The sequence below is a fragment of the Tubulanus polymorphus genome, chromosome 1, assembly GCF_964204645.1.
Source record: "Tubulanus polymorphus chromosome 1, tnTubPoly1.2, whole genome shotgun sequence".
NCBI classification, from domain to species: domain Eukaryota; kingdom Metazoa; phylum Nemertea; class Palaeonemertea; order Tubulaniformes; family Tubulanidae; genus Tubulanus; species Tubulanus polymorphus.
This window is the reverse complement of record NC_134025.1, coordinates 329,504-352,359: the sequence shown is the minus strand read 5'-3', so window position 1 is coordinate 352,359 and position 22,856 is coordinate 329,504. Positions and strand designations below refer to the sequence as shown.

Here is a 22,856-nt window from a genome sequence, read left to right as displayed (position 1 = left end):
GACCTGAGAATCACAACCCGATCTCTCAACAAGGGTCAAACTTCACCTCGATAGAAAATATTCGACAACGACGACATTGAATTGAATGAAAGTAAGATTCTATGAGGGTTAATTTCTTACATATGTTATTGGTATGTCGTGTATAGACGATTAAAATACCACAAACTGCCGCCGCCGCCGCGAGTGAGAGAGAGAGAGTGAAAGAACAATAGCTACAATAGCTACATTGTGTTCTAACAGTTCGTTTCTGGTGTAGTTATACTTCGGTCGCCTGCCACCGCTGCCTCTGGACGGATGATGGTGCCTCCAGTTTGGATAATCTCGATCTCACTTATTTTATCAGGTACATCATTAAACATTTAAAACCGTTAGAAGAATGAATAAATTATTCTACGCTTGCAAAATTTTCAACAGAATATTGAAAATTCCAAACGAGCTTTCTTGAATTATGAAAGTTTAATACAATTCTAGAAATATCGATGCTGTTTTGATAGAGTGATGATTACAATAGATTTTATGGATATAAAGATTAGGGCAACAGACAGAAATAAATTCAATGCACACAGAACCGCGCGCGGGGTCCTCTATTTGTTCTATATATTATTCTAGAAATATAATGATATAATTTTATCATTTCGATGTATCAATACAAATAGTTTTCGTAAATTAATTTCTCCAAATTTACAATATTTCGTGTTTTACATCTTACACTCAGTAACCACCACTGAACAAAAAAACTGGAAACACCTGTTCAGATGCCGTGTTTATATTTGTAAATATTACATTTTCTTATCTATAAATAGATACGCATAACAACTTGTTATGCCGGAGATTGTTATACTGGCAACAGGAGGTCCGGGAAGATGGGGGTCACAGGGGGTAACAGGGGGTTAGACTACACTGGTAGATGTATATGGGGGTGAGGGTAGATTGGGGTACCAGAGAGATTGGGTGGTTGCAATAGGCCTGATAGACAGGTAGACCAGAATGCTAGATTTTATATGTCCGTGGTCTCTGCCGGGAGGTCGTGGGTGGGTGTTTAGTCGATGGATCCTGAGGTGTGGGGTATATACAGTCGATGAGGGTCCTTGTTGAGGGGAAACGAGGGAGGTACAATCAGTGTTTATTGTATTTTAGGTAGTATTGTATTCGGAGACGTGTTGAGAGAGAATAATGAGATTGATGCTGAGATTGATGTGACGTCATTATCGTCTGACGATCATACACGATCTCGACGGAATGCTGCTCCTCCCTCCTGGGCTCATTCAGCCGCAGATAGAACTAAATGTACCAATATCACCAGTGTAAGTTATGCAGCTCCTACGATCAAAATCTACCGTATACAAAATTAAAAATAACCAAAATACCTAAGTCAAAAATATAAAAATGATAATCAAGGAGGCCATGTCGCACAAAATGTGTCAATTTGTGAATAATGAATTCTGTAGTGTTTCCATAAATTTGAGTCGATCGGTTGTAATGAGATGTTATAATTTCTCCGAACACTAAGAATGAAAAATATAGTTCAACAAATATTCGACTTTATCCTAACAGTAATCTCCATTAAGATGTTATTACAATCCAGCAGCACACAAAGAGACTAATCCTGTAAACATTTCGGACTGCCAGCATTTTATATCACATTTATTCAGTGCTTTCTATTGCGTGATTATTTTCCACCAATAAATTATAGTTCTTTTTGTGAACTGTGATCTACAAATATTGTACAATATACTGCAGTTTGAGACGCATATTGAGTGTTTTAGGGTCGTAAGGGTTTGTTTTATGTCTAATTCAATTAATATACGATTGATCACGATTCTTTTTGTCCTAATTGAGAGTAATTAATAAATTACGGGGTTTATGGTAAATGAGGTTATTTCAATCAATCTCTTACTCACTGATTATACTGTACTCGGCTGATTGAATATTCATGTAACGTTTCGCATAACGAGTGGAATAGTCGACCACAAATTTACATTTACAATTACAATTACCTTCTGTATTTATTCAAATGAAGAAATAGAAGTCTTAAACAATAACTTGATATAGATTTCTGTCCAGGGCCAGAGCGCCACCTGGACCTAGTTCCACAGGGGTTAAGATTTGATGAACTAATTCAGTTCCCAGTGATAACTCTTACCCGTGGAACCAGGATTTAGCTGCAAAATTGTGACTTCCATAAGTCGTGCTTAATTGTTTTATCGGCTATGGAATCAGGAGTCTTAACTATCTAAAGCGATGACTGCGCGTGGCCCTGATTAGATTTACATTCAACAATCTACATTAATTGAAATATGCTTAGATATTTTGTGTTTAAATGTAACAAATATCTCTGTATTTTGAATATAAATATCTCTTTATTTGAGATATTGCTCAAAAGTGATTTGATATCGTATTTATTAACGCAGTACCACACGGCACCAGCGACTGAAGTCGATACACGTGATAGATTAGATTCACTCCGGCGCGCCATGTCAAATAATGGATTAATGAACAAAAATGGGCCTATAGAAGCCTACATTATACCTTCAGAGGATGCTCATCAGGTAATTATAATTCAGGACCCCCACTTCCACAGATTCGATTTTAATGTTAACTAATTGAAAATGAATTAATGTTGGCCGCATGACAGTTTGGAATAAAGATTTTGACTGTTGAGTTGAAATGAATTGTGGTTTCTATACGAGATAATTCAGGTATTATGATATATATCTGATAATTGTTTGTATTTGTGTAATTTGTAGAGTGAATACACGGCTGATTACGATAAAAGACGTCAGTATATCAGCGGTTTTAGTGGATCAGCAGGTAACGACTATATATATGGTCTGAGTAGTGACCATCTTTCTGTGGTGACCAGTCAGGTGTGGTGATTCTATTCACAAAAGAAAAAAAAACACCACGACCAGCCGCCGCTAAAAATAACCCAAGGGTTAACCAATGCAGCCATTAACCCTTACCTTAGGTGAACCCGAAGCCTAGATTGGTTTCGATCTCAGAACCTCCGGTATGCCAGCCGAGCACACTAACCTCTAGCGCCAAAACATAGACCAATAGTGATTCAGATGTATCGGGGTTTTTTACCAGCGGTTTGAATTCCGGTCATTGTTAATTGTGTTTAGATCCTGTTATTTATTCCCCACAGATGCTAATCAATTAAACATCTCATTTCCTTCAAAATCTAATATCGTCATGCTTAAATCGTCAATCTAATATAGCAAACAATTGAATTAAGTCTATTTTGCATTTGAGTCATCAGATCCAGAATCTGATAGGAATTTAGTGAACATCATACAGCCATTCTGTAACCTATAGTCCGTACTGCACTCTTAGAACAAATGGTTCTTCGGGGGTTCTTCGAAGAACCTTGCGGTTCTTGTTGAGGCTTTAAGGTGCTTCAACAATATGGAATGCAGATTGGGGTTCTTCGAGACATAAGGGTTCTTATAAGAACCCTAAAGTGGTCACAATTGTCAATTAAGAATTAAGTAGACCTGCAACAGGGAATAATTAGTATAGCTGATGAATATAACTGATTTTCTATGTGGTGTAGGTTATATACAAAACATTTTGACTGGAAACTAGAATTGGGTTAACTTTGAAAACAATTTACTATGTATCATCACAATATCTAAAAATTGGTGACCGTGTGCGACAAGGATGCATTTTTTAAATTAATGAACCTTTATTTTAATTCGTCCTTTAAGATTTAAAAAGTCGTATGTTTAAAATGTGTGTTGAACGCCTTTAATGTGTGATAATTATATGTAGAGACTGAATAACTGGATTTGCTAGTCTGAGACATCGACTAGGTTTTATGGAGAGACGGCAGAGAAACGAACAATGCTTTTTAATGCTTTAAAAAAACAATTAAACTCTTCTAAACTCTAGGCGTTTCTGAATGGACTGTACAGTTTAAAAAGAAATAGTAAATTCAAAGTTCTAATGCAACTCAAAAATGAGAATTGTGTGTATTTTCGGCTAAATTTCTATCAAAACATTCAGTCGAAGTCATTGTACATTTTTTGTTGAATAAAAACATAGAGTATAGTGGAAATTCAAAGTAACGTAATGCTTTGGGCCTAATAAGTATATCATGCTATTGTAGTTTCGTGCCTATAGGGCCATGTGTACATGATCAGGCAATTATTCCTTTGTTCATGCACTATACAACTAACTGTTGTATAATTATCTGCCACCACGACTCATACAAACTTCGCTCATATGGGCGGCCATTCCCGCCAAAAATCAGCGTTTCGTCTATTTTTCTGTACTTCGACAAAATGTCATAGTACACCGCCAAAATGTGTTAGCGTAACGTCAAATTGTGTAATGCGGCTAAATAACACAGGAGGGCGACACTGTACGGACAGTATTTTGCGGTATTTTTCTCGCATTGCGATCATCTCAAGGTCGTTTTATTGAAATAATTTTGCGAGTATCAAATCGACAAATCGTATCATATTCCCCAAACCCAATAAAATGATTTTATTGTTACTTTAGTTTGTTAATACTATAATATATAGTAATAATGTACGGTAAAATAGCGGAAGTAAATACTTTGCCGTAAACCTATGGAAGCCCTGAGACGACATCTTGAGTTCATGAGTTCCGAGTTCATAACTTCCTGAGTTCTCAAGTTCATGAGTTCGTCTAATGAAATAAGCCTGCGATACCGAAACGTCGAATGTAAACACGATGCTCTATCAAAGACCCGCGTCTCAGGCTCAGACGACACTGAATAACCAGCGATTAATGGTATGTTGAAGGGCGCCTCCGTTCCTCCTCTGGTAGGTAGCTCGGATTTTCTGTGCGCGGGCTAGAGAGAAGGGTGACTCCGATTAACCGGTGACTCTCGATGAATCTGCTCAGGTTTTAATGATGAAAAAGATAACAAACGCTCGTTATGAGAAATTTTTAAACATCTATTTATTTTCTATAAACCATTAGGAAAGCTGATGTCTGATGATAGACTGGTTGCCGGTCGACTTCATATGACTGCCAGTGCAGAATTGGGCACAGTCAACCAGTCTTGGTTGATGCTGGACATCATTTTTTTAGTTAATTCATGACGTAATCGGATTTAACATCCTTATAATAGGATTCTTTATGTCGCATAATTTCATAGTGTTGTACATGCCCAAATAAACTCGAAATATCTTCACCAAGAATCTTAGTGTCTGATGTACCACAGTTGTACCACAGTTGGTTACACTAGGATCGTAGAGCGACGGACATCACTGGTGGAGACAACCACTGCCAGTGCTGGGTGAAGAAATATCATAAACTCTGGAAGTTATGAACTTGGGAACTCATGAACCCAAGGTGTCGTCTCAGGGCTTCCATATAGGGCCTCCATACCTGAGACGACATCGTGAGTTTATGAGTTCCGAGTTAACTAATAAAGTAATAATAAATTCATTTTATTGGGTTTAGGGAATATGATACGATTTGTCGATTTGATACTCGCAAAATTATTTCAATGAGACGACCTTGAGATGATCGCAAAGCGAGAAAAATACCGCAAAATACTGTCCGTACAGTGTCGCCCCCTGTGTTATTTAGCCGCATTACACAATTTGACGTTACGCTTACACATTTTGGCGGTGTACTATGACATTTTGTCAAAGTACAGACAAATAGACGAAACGCTGATTTTTGGCGGGAATGGCCGCCCATACGCTCAGTGCATAGTGCATATAGTATATCGACTCGTTCTTTTCGTTGTTTTGTAAGATGAATATCTGGAGCTTGGAAATGTGAATTAATTCTGGTAAGTAGTATTCAATGAATGTATATAACATTTGTGATATTTGAAATATATGAAATATAGGCCATAAAGCCGGAGTGACTCGGAATCGGATCAGCCATAATTATTATTTAAAACTTTCCCATTACTTTTGTATTATAGAAATTGTTCCATGGAAGTTGACCATATTGTGAGACCGCTGTGCAAAAGATGTTTTCCAATCTCGGACCTAAGGCGGAAAGAATTAAAGAAATGTACGAAGTCTGTACATTTGGCAATCGTGTCGCTTCCTTCCTTCGAAGTAGCGAAATTGCAGAAATAAGTTAGTAAATCTTGACTCAATGAGCCTTTACTGTGTGACTGTATTTTGATAGAAGATAATCATTTTCAATCTACATATTCACTTGTTTTTAGATATGATGAGAACAGCAGAGCTTCACGTATTACCAGGGATTTTGAGAGAGGATGCGAAAGACCTGAAAACCATTAAAAAGGTTCGTATTTTTCTGAATCTAATCCCACTGTTAACTTTAACCGTTTGTCTTTTCTATTGATAAATGTATTTGGAACTTATGCATGTAATACAAGAAAGTGTTTAGATTTACTTGCAGAGTGTGCATTATTGCAAAACATAATCGATTTTATTACACCATTAATTGTTCTCAATATTATTTATATTTCAGGAAATATACGACTATAATCCGGACGTTGCGGTTGAAAGGTTGCGAGGGTGGCAGCGCGTTGAAACAAACTTATTTAGAAGATGGCTTATAGTTAATTGAAAGTGGACAGATTCTTAATAAGCGGAGTGGCCTGCCATAAGTCGGCCTATTATACGTTTAGCATATCATCTTACATCTTATCCCACTAACTTTTCAAAAACTTTGATATTCTCAGAACGTTTTAGACTTAGTGTGGAAAAAATCCCAACCGATTTAAGATACCAAGCGATTAGCGCACTGAAAAAAGTTCTCCATCTTTCAATCTTATTGTACATGTAACCAATTAGTGAAACTATTTTTGTATCATTTATTGTAAACATATTTATCATTAATATTTCAATTCATGAGATTTTATTATAAAAAGGTTTATATGATATTAATTTTACGCGATTCTTATCATCAGTTTTTTTATCCACATGAGGATTAAGGGAGCAGTCAAACATAACAGAGGATGGACAAATCATGAACAGCTTGAGCAGTCAAAAAATGAATGAGGAACCCTAAAAATAAATTACCTTTAAATGATTCTCCCAAGAACCCTGTCAAGAACCATTTGATAATATTGAAAGGGTTCTAACAAGAACCCTTTATACGAAATGGTTCTTCAAAGAACCTTTACCAGGGTTTCAAGGAACCCTGCAAAAAAGGTTCTTTGAAGAACCTTTAGGGGTTCTCCCTGGGAGGCAAGCCCAAGAACCCCTAAAGGTTCTACGGTAGAACCCTTTGTTTTAAGAGTGGTGTAGTCTGTAGCCCAAGAAAATATGTTTCTTGTTTTTACAACTAACTTTAATAGAAATTGAAGAGAGAAAATACCAATTTACACAGCGCTACACTAGAGAACTATACCGGTACGTATAATGATGTTTTATTGTGTGTTTAGGTGTAGCAGTGGTAACTCGGTATAAAGCTGCTTTATGGACGGATGGAAGATATTTTTTACAAGCCGATCAACAACTTGATTGTAGCTGGATTCTGGTTAAATGTAAATATACCCCCACACCGCAAACCACCCATACAGTAACTCATAAAACCAAAACAACAAAACAAGTGTAATATCCCGAGAATTTCCTGACATTGAACTTGCATGGATTCTTTATTTTCTCAAAACAATAATTCCTTTTTTTAACTACAGATGCCCCTTCAATTGCGCAATGGTTGAATAGCGAATTAACACGTGGAGGTCGAGTCGGAGTCGACCCTACTCTTTATACATGGAACGCTTGGAATCGACTTTCTAAATCTCTGAGAAACGGAATTAAATTGATATCGATACAAAAGAATTTGATAGACGCCATTTGGCCGGTGAAAGAGAGATCGTATGAGCCGAACAGCACAATTATTACAATGCCACAACGGTTAACGGGTAAGTCACACAAAAATGGATCCCAAGGATAATGCCCATGGCACATATTGTGGGTTCCTCGCAAACCCATTCCCACAACTACCGTGTATTACTTTACTAACAACCATGAAACTGGATGTTAAACCCAGTTGTGAGTTAAGATTTGACTCTTTGACTCTTGAGTCATGTTGTTTGTTCACAATGAGTGCGGTTATTTGTCAGGTATGTCTTGGTGGAATAAAACTAGTAAAATTCGTAAAATGATGAAGAATGCTGAAGTTGATGCGATGGTTTTAACAGACCTCACTGATATTGCCTGTAAGTAGTAACACCACGGGTACACATCCATCTCATAATTCCGCTAAATAATCCCCGGAATTAATAAAATCTTGTTTATTTTCTAACAGTTTAGTGTGCGTTGTTATAGTGGGATTAGAGACTTTTTTATTTTTGTAGGGTTGTTTAATTTACGTGGCGCTGATGTACCGTTTAATCCTGTGTTCATGTCCTACGCGATTATTGAAATGAATCGAGTGAGGTATATTTGAAATGAAGGATGATTCATTTTCCCTCTTAATAATTTGATTGATTGATTTGTTTTGAGATATTTATTACATTGTAATCCCCACGTGTAATAAACCCTCACACGGAAACACCACGAAACGTAACTAGTTACATTGTAAATATTTTGTTCTAGATTGTTTATAAAACACAAAACTGAAAGACTTTCAAATCCAAATTTAAGATGGCACTTGGGATTAGTAAATCCTGATGGTTATTGTCCAAACATAGCGGAGAGTAAATGCGTCGAGGTAAGAGGCATTAGAATCACCATTTAATGAACCTGATGAGTCCGTGTTGTAAAGATGATAAAATCCCACATATACGATAACAAGCCTCATTGAGATAGTGTAGTTTATTCAGCTTTCGGCTTTATGCTTTCAATGTCATCTCCTTGAAAACCCTTCAGTTCACGAAATATTTCTTAATATGGTGACTATTAGAATACGTTCGAAACGTTGAATAAACTGCTTACATTTCATTTATATTTCAGACTCTTTTTTCATTATTGTGTGGGGTCTTATAGCGTTGTTGATAAAGGTGATGTTCTGTTTTAAATTCAGGTCGTTGATTACAATCGAGCTTTGAATGAAATCGATCGCGTTGAAACTTTACCCGGTATCAATAAAATATGGGTCAGTCCAAAATCAAACTACGCTATCGTCAACTCGATCTTAGAGGTAAAAATATCATCCCTTTTACACGTGACGTTGAAATATCATTTTATAAGACGATGAAATGTATTTATTACAGCATAAACGGTATTTATTGGACACTCCTGTTGCTTTGATGAAATCAGTGAAAAATCCAACTGAAAGAAGGGGAATGGCCGAAGCACATGTAATTATCAAATCATACTCGCATTACAATTTGTCATTTGTATAAGTCGTCACTTTACTGAGGTCGTTTCTATTTTTGAGTCTCGTATGTCTAGTTCAATTCTACGTGTAAGTCATAAGTCTTTAAGATGACGACTTATAGTGAAGTCTCATTGACAAAACCTTTAGTGTCAGATTTCACCAATCAGAATCCAGTTCCGCAGTTGCGAGTTCAGATTTGATTCAATAATTAACTCATTGAAGAGGAGTGGAATTAAACCAAGAACTGGATTCAGATGACTGTGATGTGTAAACCTATATTTGATGAGTATCATGTTTAATTTTTAGGTTAAAGATGCGATAGCTTTGATACAATTTCTAACTAAACTAGAACGAGAGGTTTGTATATAAAATCTTACTCAAACCAAACCCGTAATTAAACTATGTTGTTATGTCGTGAACATAATTTGTGAAATTTCCAGGTAAAAGAAGGCAAATATTGGACTGAATTGTCGGCTGCTAATGTACTTGAAAAGTACAGACGGTAAGCTGTAGAAACTTTGCGACTCAATTCCATCAGCCATTTTCAAAACGTTACTACTCTCTTTTTTGAAAATGGCTCATAGCAATTGAGTATATAAACGTCTTCAGTGCTGAAAGAGCATTTGAATTAAAGAGGTTTTGAAAATAGAAATCTGAATGTTTTCTATCCATACAGCGAACAACCGGATAATAAAGGTTTAAGTTTTGGAACGATATCTGCGGCAGGACCACATGGTGCCATTATACATTATACACCTACTAATATTACTGATAGAGAGATTACTAATAAAGAAATGTATTTATTAGACTCAGGAGGACAATATCTGTAAGTACCCCACACCCACCCACCCCCTTACAATATCACTCCTGTAAGTACCCCATTACGTACAATGCCTTTGTGACGCTTATGTATTAACTGAATGCAATTATACAAAATTGCTATCTATAACTTTATATACCATTGGTGAAACACTCTGAGTCCGTGTTGTAAAGATGACATAAAATCCCTGCACACTAAGAATAAAGAGTCTGAAATATTTCCTTGAGCCAATAATAATTTTTTCAACGTTCCGACTGTAAACTGATAGTTATCTTCAAGAAGCTACAGTCCAGAATAAAGAAACTAATTGAGGAGACTGATTCAGATTCTCGATGTGACATTTGATTCTAACAGAGATAGTGTTTTATATTTGTAACAGTGAAGGTACCACTGATGTCACGAGAACTTTTCATTATGGAGAACCAACACCTTGGGAAATAGTAGGTCCACGCTTCAGTTCCACAGTTGTCGGTTAAGATCTGAATCTATGACCACCACTGACTCCAGGTGTAGATGTTTGCACATATGGCAAAATGTCAGAGGTCCCAGATTCGAGGCTTAGGCTTAAGAGGGACAACAATTCCCAAAATCTGAATCTGGAGTAAAGACATATTGAAAATTTTAAAACCCAAGATTCGAACTTAACCGAAAATGATGGAACTGAACCAAATCTTTTAGCGAGGACTTCATCATTTAGGTCCATCTTGTTTAACGTTGTTTGTTTCACCGGTTTTTAGGAGACCTACACGCGAGTTTTAATGGGATCTATAAATGTAGCTATGGCTGTTTGGCCAGTGGGAACACTGGGTAAGATTCCATCAGATAAATCTAAATGATTTCATGAAGAATGAGATCATATGTTGACTGATGCTGATATATTCTCTCAGTGATGAATCTCACAATTGATGATATTTCAAAGTTTATAAATCGAAATCTCATTTTCACAGAAACAGTGATGAATACGTATAATACATTAAAATAACATTTATTGCTGTTTCTGTGAAGATGGAATTTATAACAAACTTTAGACGTATATAGTCATAATACGACGAGCCTATAATCAAAATGGGATGTGTTTAATCTGTTATACAGGGAGAGAATTGGATATAAAAGCTCGTGAACCCCTATGGTCTGTAGGTTTAGATTACAGACACGGTACTGGTCACGGTATAGGAGCCTATCTCAGCGTTCATGAAGGTAAATCAATGAACTTCTTTACACTGATTATAATTCTGTGATTCTTCAGATCAATATGAATCGTATTTCTATAGGGCCGATATGGATTGGATCTGGTGTTTCTCAAGGTGGTGATGATAATGCGTTAATGGAAGGAATGTTTTTATCAGATGGTAAGAAATCTTTTTTCAATTGAGGCTGATCTTTTTCAAAACCTCTCAACCCAAGATTCGCCATAAATGTTATTGTTAGTTGAGAGCTGGAACCGCAGCAAGAAATTAAAAAAAAAAAATCTTCCAGGCAAAGGTCGACACCCTTACTTACCCTAACCGCAGATTGGCTCAAACCCGGCCGACCTCCAGCACATAGACCTCTGTATCCACTACACAACCGAGCTGTATTAGTCTCAGGAACTTGATGTGTGTTTGTCTTGTAGAACCCGGGTATTACGAGGATGGTAAATTTGGAATTAGATTAGAAACAATTCTTATGGTCACAAAAGCGAAAACAAAGGTGAGAAATACAAACATTCCATAAACCTGGAATCACCAGCAAATTGAAATATTTATGACTATTGTTGGATGGGTTTTTTTGTAGCATAACTTTGGTGGTGATAGGTATTTGACGTGGGAACCAATAACATTGGTTCCGTTCGAACCAAATCTCATCAATTATTCGATGTTGTCTCAAGATCAGGTAAATATCAAAAACAGCTCTGTATAAAATGTAGGTCGTGGTGCACAGATATCGCATTGCAGAAAATTCAGTCGAAAGTGACGATTACAAACTCAGAAAAATCTAAGCAAATGCAATGTTACGGTTTTCTATTATTTTTGCAGAGGAAATGGTTGAATTACTACAATGAGAGATGTTTAAGTGTAATTGGTAATGAACTGAAACGTCAAGGTCACCTTGACGCTTACGAGTGGCTACGGCTACGGACTAAGAAAATATCAGAAGCCGCAATATTTAATAATTCCAATAATTTTCGAGCTAAATGGACTTTTATCGTTGGAATGATTGTAACAATAGTTTTATCGATGTAACTCTCAACCTCCTCAAATCATCCCCATCACAACTCTATTCATAGCTTGTAGTATATACACTTTATATGATAATCTCCTGTTACCTCTGTCTAGTTAGATGAAGCGTGCCTACCCCTGGCACGTGGATGTATAAACAAGAGGTTTCCTTCTCATCGTCCAGGAGAAAAAAAATCAATTTTTTACCATCAACAAATATTTGTACTTATAAAGAAATGATAAGAAATGAAAATTTGTATATTGATATATCAAGGGAGTCTTCGTCTATGGAGTGTGACCAGTTTATCTGTGAGGTCCGTGGAGACTGAGTGACCAGTTTATCTGTGAGGTCCGTGGAGACTGAGTGACCAGTTTATCTGAGGTCCATGGCGTCATTTAGGCGGCTAACCGAAGCAGAAGGTCAAGGTTGACTAACGTGACTTCGTACTAAGTTTGTGCAATCTTAACAATCTTAATTCTCGGACAAAGCGAGTGAATATCTTGAAGAAAAAATCGTTGTGAGGATTTTTCTTTACACTTATTACCTAGTTTCAATATATTTGAAGCAGCAAATAATTTGAATTGTACGCACTTCAACAGTTGTAAGTTTGACTACAGTTAGAATCAGTTAACATTTCCGAGGACTCTTAGAGTTCCTGAGAACTGTGGAACTGGATCCTGTAGATCTGAACCCCATAGATTTGAATTACATCATTCATGAAATGTATCTCTATCAATCTCGCTGCAATATGAACTACGTGAACTTCTACAAAACGTTATCTGTGTACTTAAACTAACAAGTCATAAAATGACCATAATTTGAATGATCGCACTATCATGTACATGTCATACACGAGGCGCAGATATCTCATCCACAGACAATGAAGAGTGTAATAAAACTATAGACGAGGAGATGAATAGAATGCGATATGAATCAATATAAATCGAGATCTCACAGATCGGAGTTTGGTGTTGTGCAGCTTGTTCCTGATTGGTTAAAGTGGGATCTGATATGTTGTAATCAAGTGAAGATTAATGTATTTTCGGTTAAGAAAACTATTGGATTATCACGTGTTAATTGGATTTATCGATGATAAAGTTTATCGTAATATAAATGACCTGAGAATCACAACCCGATCTCTCAACAAGGGTCAAACTTCACCTCGATAGAAAACATTCGACAACGACGACATTGAATTGAATGAAAGTAAGATTCTATGAGGGTTAATTTCTTACATATGTTATTGGTATGTCGTGTATAGACGATTAAAATACCACAAACTGCCGCCGCCGCCGCGAGTGAGAGAGAGAGTGAAAGAACAATAGCCACAATAGCTACATTGTGTTCTAACCAGATCGTTTCTGGTGTAGTTATACTTCGGTCGCCTGCCACCGCTGCCTCTGGACGGATGATGGTGCCTCCAGTTTGGATAATCTCGATCTCACTTATTTTATCAGGTACATCATTAAACATTTAAAACCGTTAGAAGAATGAATAAATTATTCTACGCTTGCAAAATTTTCATCAGAATATTGAAAATTCCAAGCGAGCTTTCTTGAATTATGAAAGTTTAATACAATTCTAGAAATATCGATGCTGTTTTGATAGAGTGATGATTACAATAGATTTTATGGATATAAAGATTAGGGCAACAGACAGAAATAAATTCAATGCACACAGAACCGCGCGCGGGGTCCTCTATTTGTTCTATATATTATTCTAGAAATATAATGATATAATTTTATCATTTCGATGTATCGATACAAATAGTTTTCGTAAATTAATTTCTCCAAATTTACAATATTTCGTGTTTTACATCTTACACTCAGTAACCACCACTGAACAACTGGAAACACCTGTTCAGATGCCGTGTTAATATTTGTAAATATTACATTTTCTTATCTATAAATAAATACGCATAACAACTTGTTATGCCGGAGATTGTTATACTGGCAACAGGAGGTCCGGGAAGATGGGGGTCACAGGGGGTAACAGGGGGTTAGACTACACTGGTAGATGTATATGGGGGTGAGGGTAGATGGGGGGTCACAGGGGGTTAGACTACACTGGTAGATGTATATGGGGGTGAGGGTAGATGGGGTACCAGAGAGATTGGGTGGTTGCAATAGGCCTGATAGCCAGGTAGACCAGAATGCTAGATTTTATATGTCCGTGGTCTCTGCCGGGAGGTCGAGGTGAGTGGGTGGATGTTTAGTCGATGGATCCTGAGGTATGGGGTATATACAGTCGATGAGGGTCCTTGTTGAGGGGAGACGAGGGAGGTACAATCAGTGTTTATTGTATTTTAGGTAGTATTGTATTCGGAGACGTGTTGAGAGAGAATAATGAGATTGATGCTGAGATTGATGTGACGTCATTATCGTCTGACGATCATACACGATCTCGACGGAATGCTGCTCCTCCCTCCGGGGCTCCTCCCTCCGCCGCAAATAGAACTAAATGTACCAATATCACCAGTGTAAGTTACGCAGCTCCTACGATCAAAATCTACCGTATACAAAATTAAAAATAACCAAAATACCTAAGTCAAAAATATAAAAATGATAATCAAGGAGGCCATGTCGCAGAAAATGTGTCAATTTGTGAATAATGAATTCTGTAGTGTTTCCATAAATTTGAGTCGATCGGTTGTAATGAGATGTTATAAAATCTCCGAACACTAAGAATGAAAAATATAGTTCAACAAATATTCGAATTTATCCTAACAGTAATCTTCATGAAGATGTTATTACAATCCAGCAGCACACAAAGAGACTAATCCTGTAAACATTTCGGACTCCCAGCATTTTATATCACATTTATTCAGTGCTTTCTATTGCGTGATTATTTTCCACCAATAAATTATAGTTCTTTTTGTGAACTGTGATCTACAAATATTGTACAATATACTGCAGTTTGAGACGCATATTGAGTGTTTTAGGGTCGTAAGGGTTTGTTTTATGTCTAATTCAATTAATATACGATTGATCACGATTCTTTTTGTCCTAATTGAGAGTAATTAATAAATTACGGGGTTTACGGTTAATGAGGTTATTTCAATCAATCTCTTACTCACTGATTATACTGAACTCAGCTGATTGAATATTCATGTAACGTTTCGCATAACGAATGGAATAGTCGACCACAAATTTACATTTACAATTACAATTACCTTCTGTATTTATTCAAATGAAGAAATGGAAGTCTTAAACAATAACTTGATATAGATTTCTGTCCAGGGCCAGAGCGCCACCTGGTCCTAGTTCCACAAGTTTTGATGAACTAATTTAGTTCCCAGTGATAACTCTTACCCGTGGAACCAGGATTTAGCTGCAAAATTGTGACTTCCATAAGTCGTCCTTAATTGTTTTATCGGCTATGGAATCAGGAGTCTTAACTATCTAAAGCGATGACTGCGCGTGGCCCTGATTACATTTACAGGTTGCATTCAACAATCTACATTAATTGAAATATGCTAAGATACTTTGTGTTTAAATGTAACAAATATCTCTGTATTTTGAATATAAATATCTCTGTATTTGAGATATTGCTCAAAAGTGATTTGATATCGTATTTATTAACGCAGTACCACACGGCACCAGCGACTGAAGTCGATACACGTGATAGATTAGATTCACTCCGGCGCGCCATGTCAAATAATGGATTAATGAACAAAAATGGGCCTATAGAAGCCTACATTATACCTTCAGAAGATGCTCATCAGGTAATTATAATTCAGGACCCCCAGTTCCACAGATTCGATTCTAATGTTAACTAATTGAAAATGAATTAATGTTGGCCGCATGACAGTTTGGAATAAAGATTTTGACTGTTGAGTTGAAAATGAATTGTGGTTTCTATACGAGATAATTCAGGTATTATGATATATATCTGATAATTGTTTGTATTTGTGTAATTTGTAGAGTGAATACACGGCTGATTACGATAAAAGACGTCAGTATATCAGCGGTTTTAGTGGATCAGCAGGTAACGACTATATATATGGTCTGAGTAGTGACCATCTTTCTGTGGTGACCAGTCAGGTGTGGTGATTCTATTCACAAAAGAAAAAAAAACACCACGACCAACCGCCGCTAAAAATAACCCAAGGGTTAACCAATGCAGCCGTTAACCCTAACCCTAGGTGAACCCTAAGCCTAGATTGGTTTCGATCTCAGAACCTCCAGGATACCAGCCGAGCATACTAACCACTAGACCGTAGACCAATAGTGATTCAGATGGTTTGGAAGTCAGTCTGTTCAGTTTGGTGACTGGTGACCAGTCAGGTGTGGTGACTGGTGACCAGTCAGGTGTGGTAACTCTATTCACTAACACTGATACCCTATGTGGTTTACAATGGCTTTCTATTGACACTGAATCGCTTTTAAAGTCTATTCTAAATCTAATTACTAACTGTAGCTGCATTTTTAGATAATTAGATTAGCAATATTTTGTTGATCTCTTGACATTTATACAATGGCAAACAATCACCTCTCTAGCTATTCACCCACTTTCACCCACATACATAGAAATCTTTAAATTCATATCACCACTTCTGTAATGAATACGTATCGGGGTTTTTACCAGCGGTTTGAATTCCGGTCATTATTAATTGTGTTTAGATCCTGTTATTTATTCCCCACAGATGCTAATCAATTAAACATCTCATTTCCTTCAAAATCTAATATCGTCATGCTTAAATCGTCAATCTAATATAGCAAACAATTGAATTAAGTCTATTTTGCATTTGAGTCATCAGATCCAGAATCTGATAGGAATTTAGTGAAAATCATACAGCCATTCTGTAACCTATAGTCCGTATTGTAGTCTGTAGCCCAAGAAAATATGTTTCTTGTTTTTACAACTAACTTTAATAGAAATTGAAGAGAGAAAATACCAATTTACACAGCGCTACACTAGAGAACTATACCGGTACGTATAATGATGTTTTATTGTGTGTTTAGGTGTAGCAGTGGTAACTCGGTATAAAGCTGCTTTATGGACGGATGGAAGATATTTTTTACAAGCCGATCAACAACTTGATTGTAGCTGGATTCTGGTTAAATGTAAATATACCCCCACACCGCAAACCGCCCATACAGAAACTCATAAAACCAAAACAACAAAACAAGTGAAATATCCCGAGAATTTCCTGACATTGAACTTGCATGGATTCTCTATTTTCTCAAAACAATAATTCCTTTTTTTAACTACAGATGACCTTTCAATTGCGCAATGGTTGAATAGCGAATTAACACGTGGAGGTCGAGTCGGAGTCGACCCTACTCTTTATACATGGAACGCTTGGAATCGACTTTCTAAATCTCTGAGAAACGGAATTAAATTGATATCGATACAAAAGAATTTGATAGACGCCATTTGGCCGGTGAAAGAGAGATCGTATGAGCCGAACAGCACAATTATTATAATGCCACAACGGTTAACGGGTAAGTCACAAAAAAATGGATCCCAAGGATAATGCCCATGGCTCATATTGTGGGTTCCTCGCAAACCCATCCCCACAACTACCGTGTATTACTTTACTAACAACCATGAAACTGGATGTTAAACCCAGTTGTGAGTTAGGATTTGACTCTTTGACTCTTAAGTCATGTTATCTGTTCACAATGAGTGCGGTTATTTGTCAGGTATGTCTTGGTGGAATAAAACTAGTAAAATTCGTAAAATGATGAAGAATGCTGAAGTTGATGCGATGGTTTTAACAGACCTCACTGATATTGCCTGTAAGTAGTAACACCACGGGTACACATCCATCTCATAATTCCGCTAAATAATCTCCGGAATTAATAAAATCTTGTTTATTTTCTAACAGTTTAGTGTGCGTTGTTATAGTGGGATTAGATACTTTTTTTATTTTTGTAGGGTTGTTTAATTTACGTGGCGCTGATGTACCGTTTAATCCTGTGTTCATGTCCTACGCGATTATTGAAATGAATCGAGTGAGGTATATTTGAAATGAAGGATGACTCATTTTCCCTCTTAATAATTTGATTGATTGATTTGTTTTGAGATATTTATTACATTGTAATCCCCACGTGTAATAAACCCTTACACGGAAACACCACGAAACGTAACTAGTTACATTGTAAATATTTTGTTCTAGATTGTTTATAAAACACAAAACTGAAAGACTTTCAAATCCAGATTTAAGATGGCACTTCGGATTAGTACATCCTGATGGTTATTGTCCACATACAGAGGAGAGTAAATGCGTCGAGGTAAGAGGCATTAGAATCACCATTTAATGAACCTGATGAGTCTGTGTTGTAAAGATGATAAAATCCCACATATACGATAACAAGCCTCATTGAGATAGTGTAGTTTATTCAGCTTTCGGCTTTATGCTTTCAATGTCATCTCCTTGAAAACCCTTCAGTTCACGAAATATTTCTTAATATGATGACTACTAGAATACGTTCGAAACGTTGAATAAACTGCTTACATTTCATTTATATTTTTTCAGACGCTTTTTTCATTATTGTGTGGTGTCTCATAGCGTTGTTGATAAAGGTGATGTTCTGTTTTAAATTCAGGTCGTTGATTACAATCGAGCTTTGAATGAAATCGATCGCGTTGAAACTTTACCCGGTATCAATAAAATATGGGTCAGTCCAAAATCTAACTACGCTATCGTCAACTCGATCTCAGAGGTAAAAATATCATCCCTTTTACACGTGACGTTGAAATATCATTTTATAAGACGATGAAATGTATTTATTACAGCATAAACGGTATTTATTGGACACTCCTGTTGCTTTGATGAAATCAGTGAAAAATCCAACTGAAAGAAGGGGAATGGCCGAAGCACATGTAATTATCAAATCATACTCGCATTACAATTTGTCATTTGTATAAGTCGTCACTTTACTGAGGTCGTTTCTATTTTTGAGTTCAATTCTACGTGTAAGTCATAAGTCTTTAAGATGACGACTTATAGTGAAGTCTCATTGACAAAACCTTTAGTGTCAGATTTCACCAATCAGAATCCAGTTCCGCAGTTGCGAGTTCAGATTTGATTCTATAATTAACTCATTGAAGTGGAGTGAAATTAAACCAAGAACTGGGTTCAGATGACTGTGATGTGTAAACCTATATTTGATGAGTATCATGTTTAATTTGTAGGTTAAAGATGCGATAGCTTTGATACAATTTCTAACTAAACTAGAACGAGAGGTTTGTATATAAAATCTTACTCAAACCAAACCCGTAATTAAACTATGTTGTTATGTCGTGAACATAATTTGTGAAATTTCCAGGTAAAAGAAGGCAAATATTGGACTGAATTGTCGGCTGCTAATGTACTTGAAAAGTACAGACGGTAAGCTGTAGAAACTTTGCGACTCAATTCCATCAGCCATTTTCAAAACGTTACTACTCTCTTTTTTGAAAATGGCTCATAGCAATTGAGTATATAAACGTCTTCAGTGCTGAAAGAGCATTTGAATTAAAGAGGTTTTGAAAATAGAAATCTGAATGTTTTCTATCCATACAGCGAACAACCGGATAATAAAGGTTTAAGTTTTGGAACGATATCTGCGGCAGGACCACATGGTGCCATTATACATTATACACCTACTAATATTACTGATAGAGAGATTACTAATAAAGAAATGTATTTATTAGACTCAGGAGGACAATATCTGTAAGTACCCCACACCCACCCACCCCCTTACAATATCTGTAAGTACCCCATTACGTACAATGCCTTTGTGACGCTTATGTATTAACTGAATGCAATTATACAAAATTGCTATCTATAACTTTATATACCATTGGTGAAACACTCTGAGTCCGTGTTGTAAAGATGACATAAAATCCCTGCACACTAAGAATAAAAAGAGTCTGAAATGTTTCCTTGAGCCAATAATAATTTTTTCAACGTTCCGACTGTAAACTGATAGTTATCTTCAAGAAGCTACAGTCCAGAATAAAGAAACTAATTGAGGAGACTGATTCAGATTCTCGATGTGACATTTGATTCTAACAGAGATAGTGTTTTATATTTGTAACAGTGAAGGTACCACTGATGTCACGAGAACTTTTCATTATGGAGAACCAACACCTTGGGAAATAGTAGGTCCACGCTTCAGTTCCACAGTTGTCGGTTAAGATCTGAATCTATGACCACCACTGACTCCAGGTGTAGATGTTTGCACATATGGCAAAATGTCAGAGGTCCCAGATTCGAGGCTTAGGCTTAAGAGGGACAACAATTCCCAAAATCTGAATCTGGAGTAAAGACATATTGAAAATTTTAAGACCCAAGATTCGAACTTAACCGAAAATGATGGAACTGATCTGAATTTTTTAGCGAGGACTTCATCATTTAGGTCCATCTTGTTTAACGTTGTTTGTTTCACCGGTTTTTAGGAGACCTACACGCGAGTTTTAATGGGATCTATAAATGTAGCTATGGCTGTTTGGCCAGTGGAAACACTGGGTAAGATTCCATCAGATAAATCTAAATGATTTCATGAAGAATGAGATCATATGTTGACTGATGCTGATATATTCTCTCAGTGATGAATCTCACAATTGATGATATTTCAAAGTTTATAAATCGAAATCTCATTTTCACAGAAACAGTGATGAATACGTATAATACATTAGAATAACATTTATTGCTGTTTCTGTGAAGATGGAATTTATAACAAACTTTAGATGTATATAGTCATAATACGACGAGCCTATAATGAAAATGGGATGTGTTTAATCTGTTATACAGGGAGAGAATTGGATATAAAAGCTCGTGAACCCCTATGGTCTGTAGGTTTAAATTACAGACACGATACTGATCACGGTATAGGAGCCTATCTCAGCGTTCATGAAGGTAAATCAATGAACTTCTTTACACTGATGATAATTCTGTGATTCAGATCAATATGAATCGTATTTCTATAGGGCCGATAGGGATTGGATCTGGTGTTTCTCAAGGTGGTGATGATAATGCGTTAATGGAAGGAATGTTTTTATCAGATGGTAAGAAATCTTTTTTCAATTGAGGCTGATCTTTTTCAAAACCTCTCAACCCAAGATTCGCCATAAATGTTATTGTTAGTTGAGAGCTGGAACCGCAGTAAGAAATTAAAAAAAAAAATCTTCCAGGCAAGTCGACACCCTTACTTACCCTAACCGCAGATTGGCTCAAACCCGGCCGACCTCCAGCACATAGACCCCCTGTATCCGCTACACAACTGAGCTGTATTAGTCTTTATAACATGATAATTTTGTGTGTTTGTCTTGTAGAACCCGGGTATTACGAGGATGGTAAATTTGGAATTAGATTAGAAACAATTCTTATGGTCACAAAAGCGAAAACAAAGGTGAGAAATACAAACATTCTATAAACCTGGAATCACCAGCAAATTGAAATATTTATGACTATTGTTGGATGGGTTTTTTTGTAGCATAACTTTGGTGGTGATAGGTATTTGACGTGGGAACCAATAACATTGGTTCCGTTCGAACCAAATCTCATCAATTATTCGATGTTGTCTCAAGATCAGGTAAATATCAAAAACAGCTCTGTATAATTGTAGGTCGTGGTGCACAGTTATCGCATTGCAGAAAGTTCAGTCGAAAGTGACGATTACAAACTCAGAAAAATCTAAGCAAATGCAATGTAACGGTTTTCTATTGTTTTTGCAGAGGAAATGGTTGAATTACTACAATGAGAGATGTTTAAGTGTAATTGGTAATGAACTGAAACGTCAAGGTCACTTTGACGCTTACGAGTGGCTACGGCTACGGACTAAGAAAATATCAGAAGCCGCAATATTTAATAATTCCAATAATTTTCGAGCTAAATGGACTTTTATCGTTGGAATAATTGTAACAATAGTTTTATCGATGTAACTCTCCGCCTCCTCAAATCATCCCCATCACAACTCTATTCATAGCTTGTAGTATATACACTTTATATGATAATCTCCTGTTACCTCTGTCTAGTTAGAAGAAGCGTGCCTACCCCTGGCACGTGGATGTATAAACAAGAGGTTTCCTTCTCATCGTCCAGGAGAAAAATCAATTTTTTACCATCAACAAATATTTGTACTTATAAAGAAATGATAATTTGTATATTGATATATCAAGGGAGTCTTTGTCTATGGAGTGTGACCAGTTTATCTGCGAGGTCCGTGGAGACTGAGTGACCAGTTTATCTGTGAGGTCCGTGGAGACTGAGTGACCAGTTTATCTGCGAGGTCCGTGGAGACTGAGTGACCAGTTTATCTGCGAGGTCCGTGGAGACTGAGTGACCAGTTTATCTGCGAGGTCCGTGGAGACTGAGTGACCAGTTTATCTGCGAGGTCCGTGGAGACTGAGTGACCAGTTTATCTGCGAGGTCCGTGGAGACTGCGTGACCAGTTTATCTGCGAGGTCCATGGAGACTGAGTGACCAGTTTATCTGCGAGGTCCGTGGAGACTGAGTGACCAGTTTATCTGAGGTCCGTGGAGACTGAGTGACCAGTTTATCTGAGGTCCGTGGAGACTGAGTGACCAGTCTGTGAGGTCCCTTGAGCGTGGTCCAGTTCTACCTGTGTGTGTGTTCAATCAGTTTTAGAAGAGAGTCGAGAAATGG

General features: G+C 36.9%; 2 protein-coding genes across 2 annotated transcripts; both read left to right on the top strand.

Annotated features, from left to right (window-relative positions):
- The first annotated feature begins 150 nt into the window (after nt 1–150).
- LOC141905679 (xaa-Pro aminopeptidase 1-like) lies at nt 151–12,461 on the top strand. Its single transcript, XM_074794654.1, has 21 exons — nt 151–343; nt 1,138–1,304; nt 2,412–2,549; nt 2,748–2,811; nt 7,355–7,456; nt 7,607–7,837; nt 8,039–8,134; nt 8,273–8,354; nt 8,514–8,628; nt 8,941–9,057; nt 9,131–9,217; nt 9,544–9,594; nt 9,678–9,739; nt 9,914–10,063; nt 10,437–10,497; nt 10,795–10,864; nt 11,150–11,254; nt 11,329–11,406; nt 11,670–11,746; nt 11,831–11,929; nt 12,073–12,461. Exons 1-21 carry the CDS (start codon nt 295–297, stop codon nt 12,277–12,279), a joined length of 2,208 nt encoding a protein of 735 aa, XP_074650755.1. The 5' UTR covers nt 151–294; the 3' UTR covers nt 12,280–12,461.
- An 870-nt stretch (nt 12,462–13,331) lies between these two features.
- On the top strand, nt 13,332–22,311 carry LOC141911576 (xaa-Pro aminopeptidase 1-like). The gene is made up of 21 exons (XM_074802565.1): nt 13,332–13,713; nt 14,566–14,735; nt 15,843–15,980; nt 16,180–16,243; nt 17,221–17,322; nt 17,473–17,703; nt 17,905–18,000; nt 18,140–18,221; nt 18,381–18,495; nt 18,811–18,927; nt 19,001–19,087; nt 19,400–19,450; nt 19,534–19,595; nt 19,770–19,919; nt 20,290–20,350; nt 20,648–20,717; nt 21,003–21,107; nt 21,179–21,256; nt 21,524–21,600; nt 21,685–21,783; nt 21,926–22,311. Exons 1-21 carry the CDS (start codon nt 13,665–13,667, stop codon nt 22,130–22,132), a joined length of 2,211 nt encoding a protein of 736 aa, XP_074658666.1. The 5' UTR covers nt 13,332–13,664; the 3' UTR covers nt 22,133–22,311.
- Nucleotides 22,312–22,856: the final 545 nt, after the last annotated feature.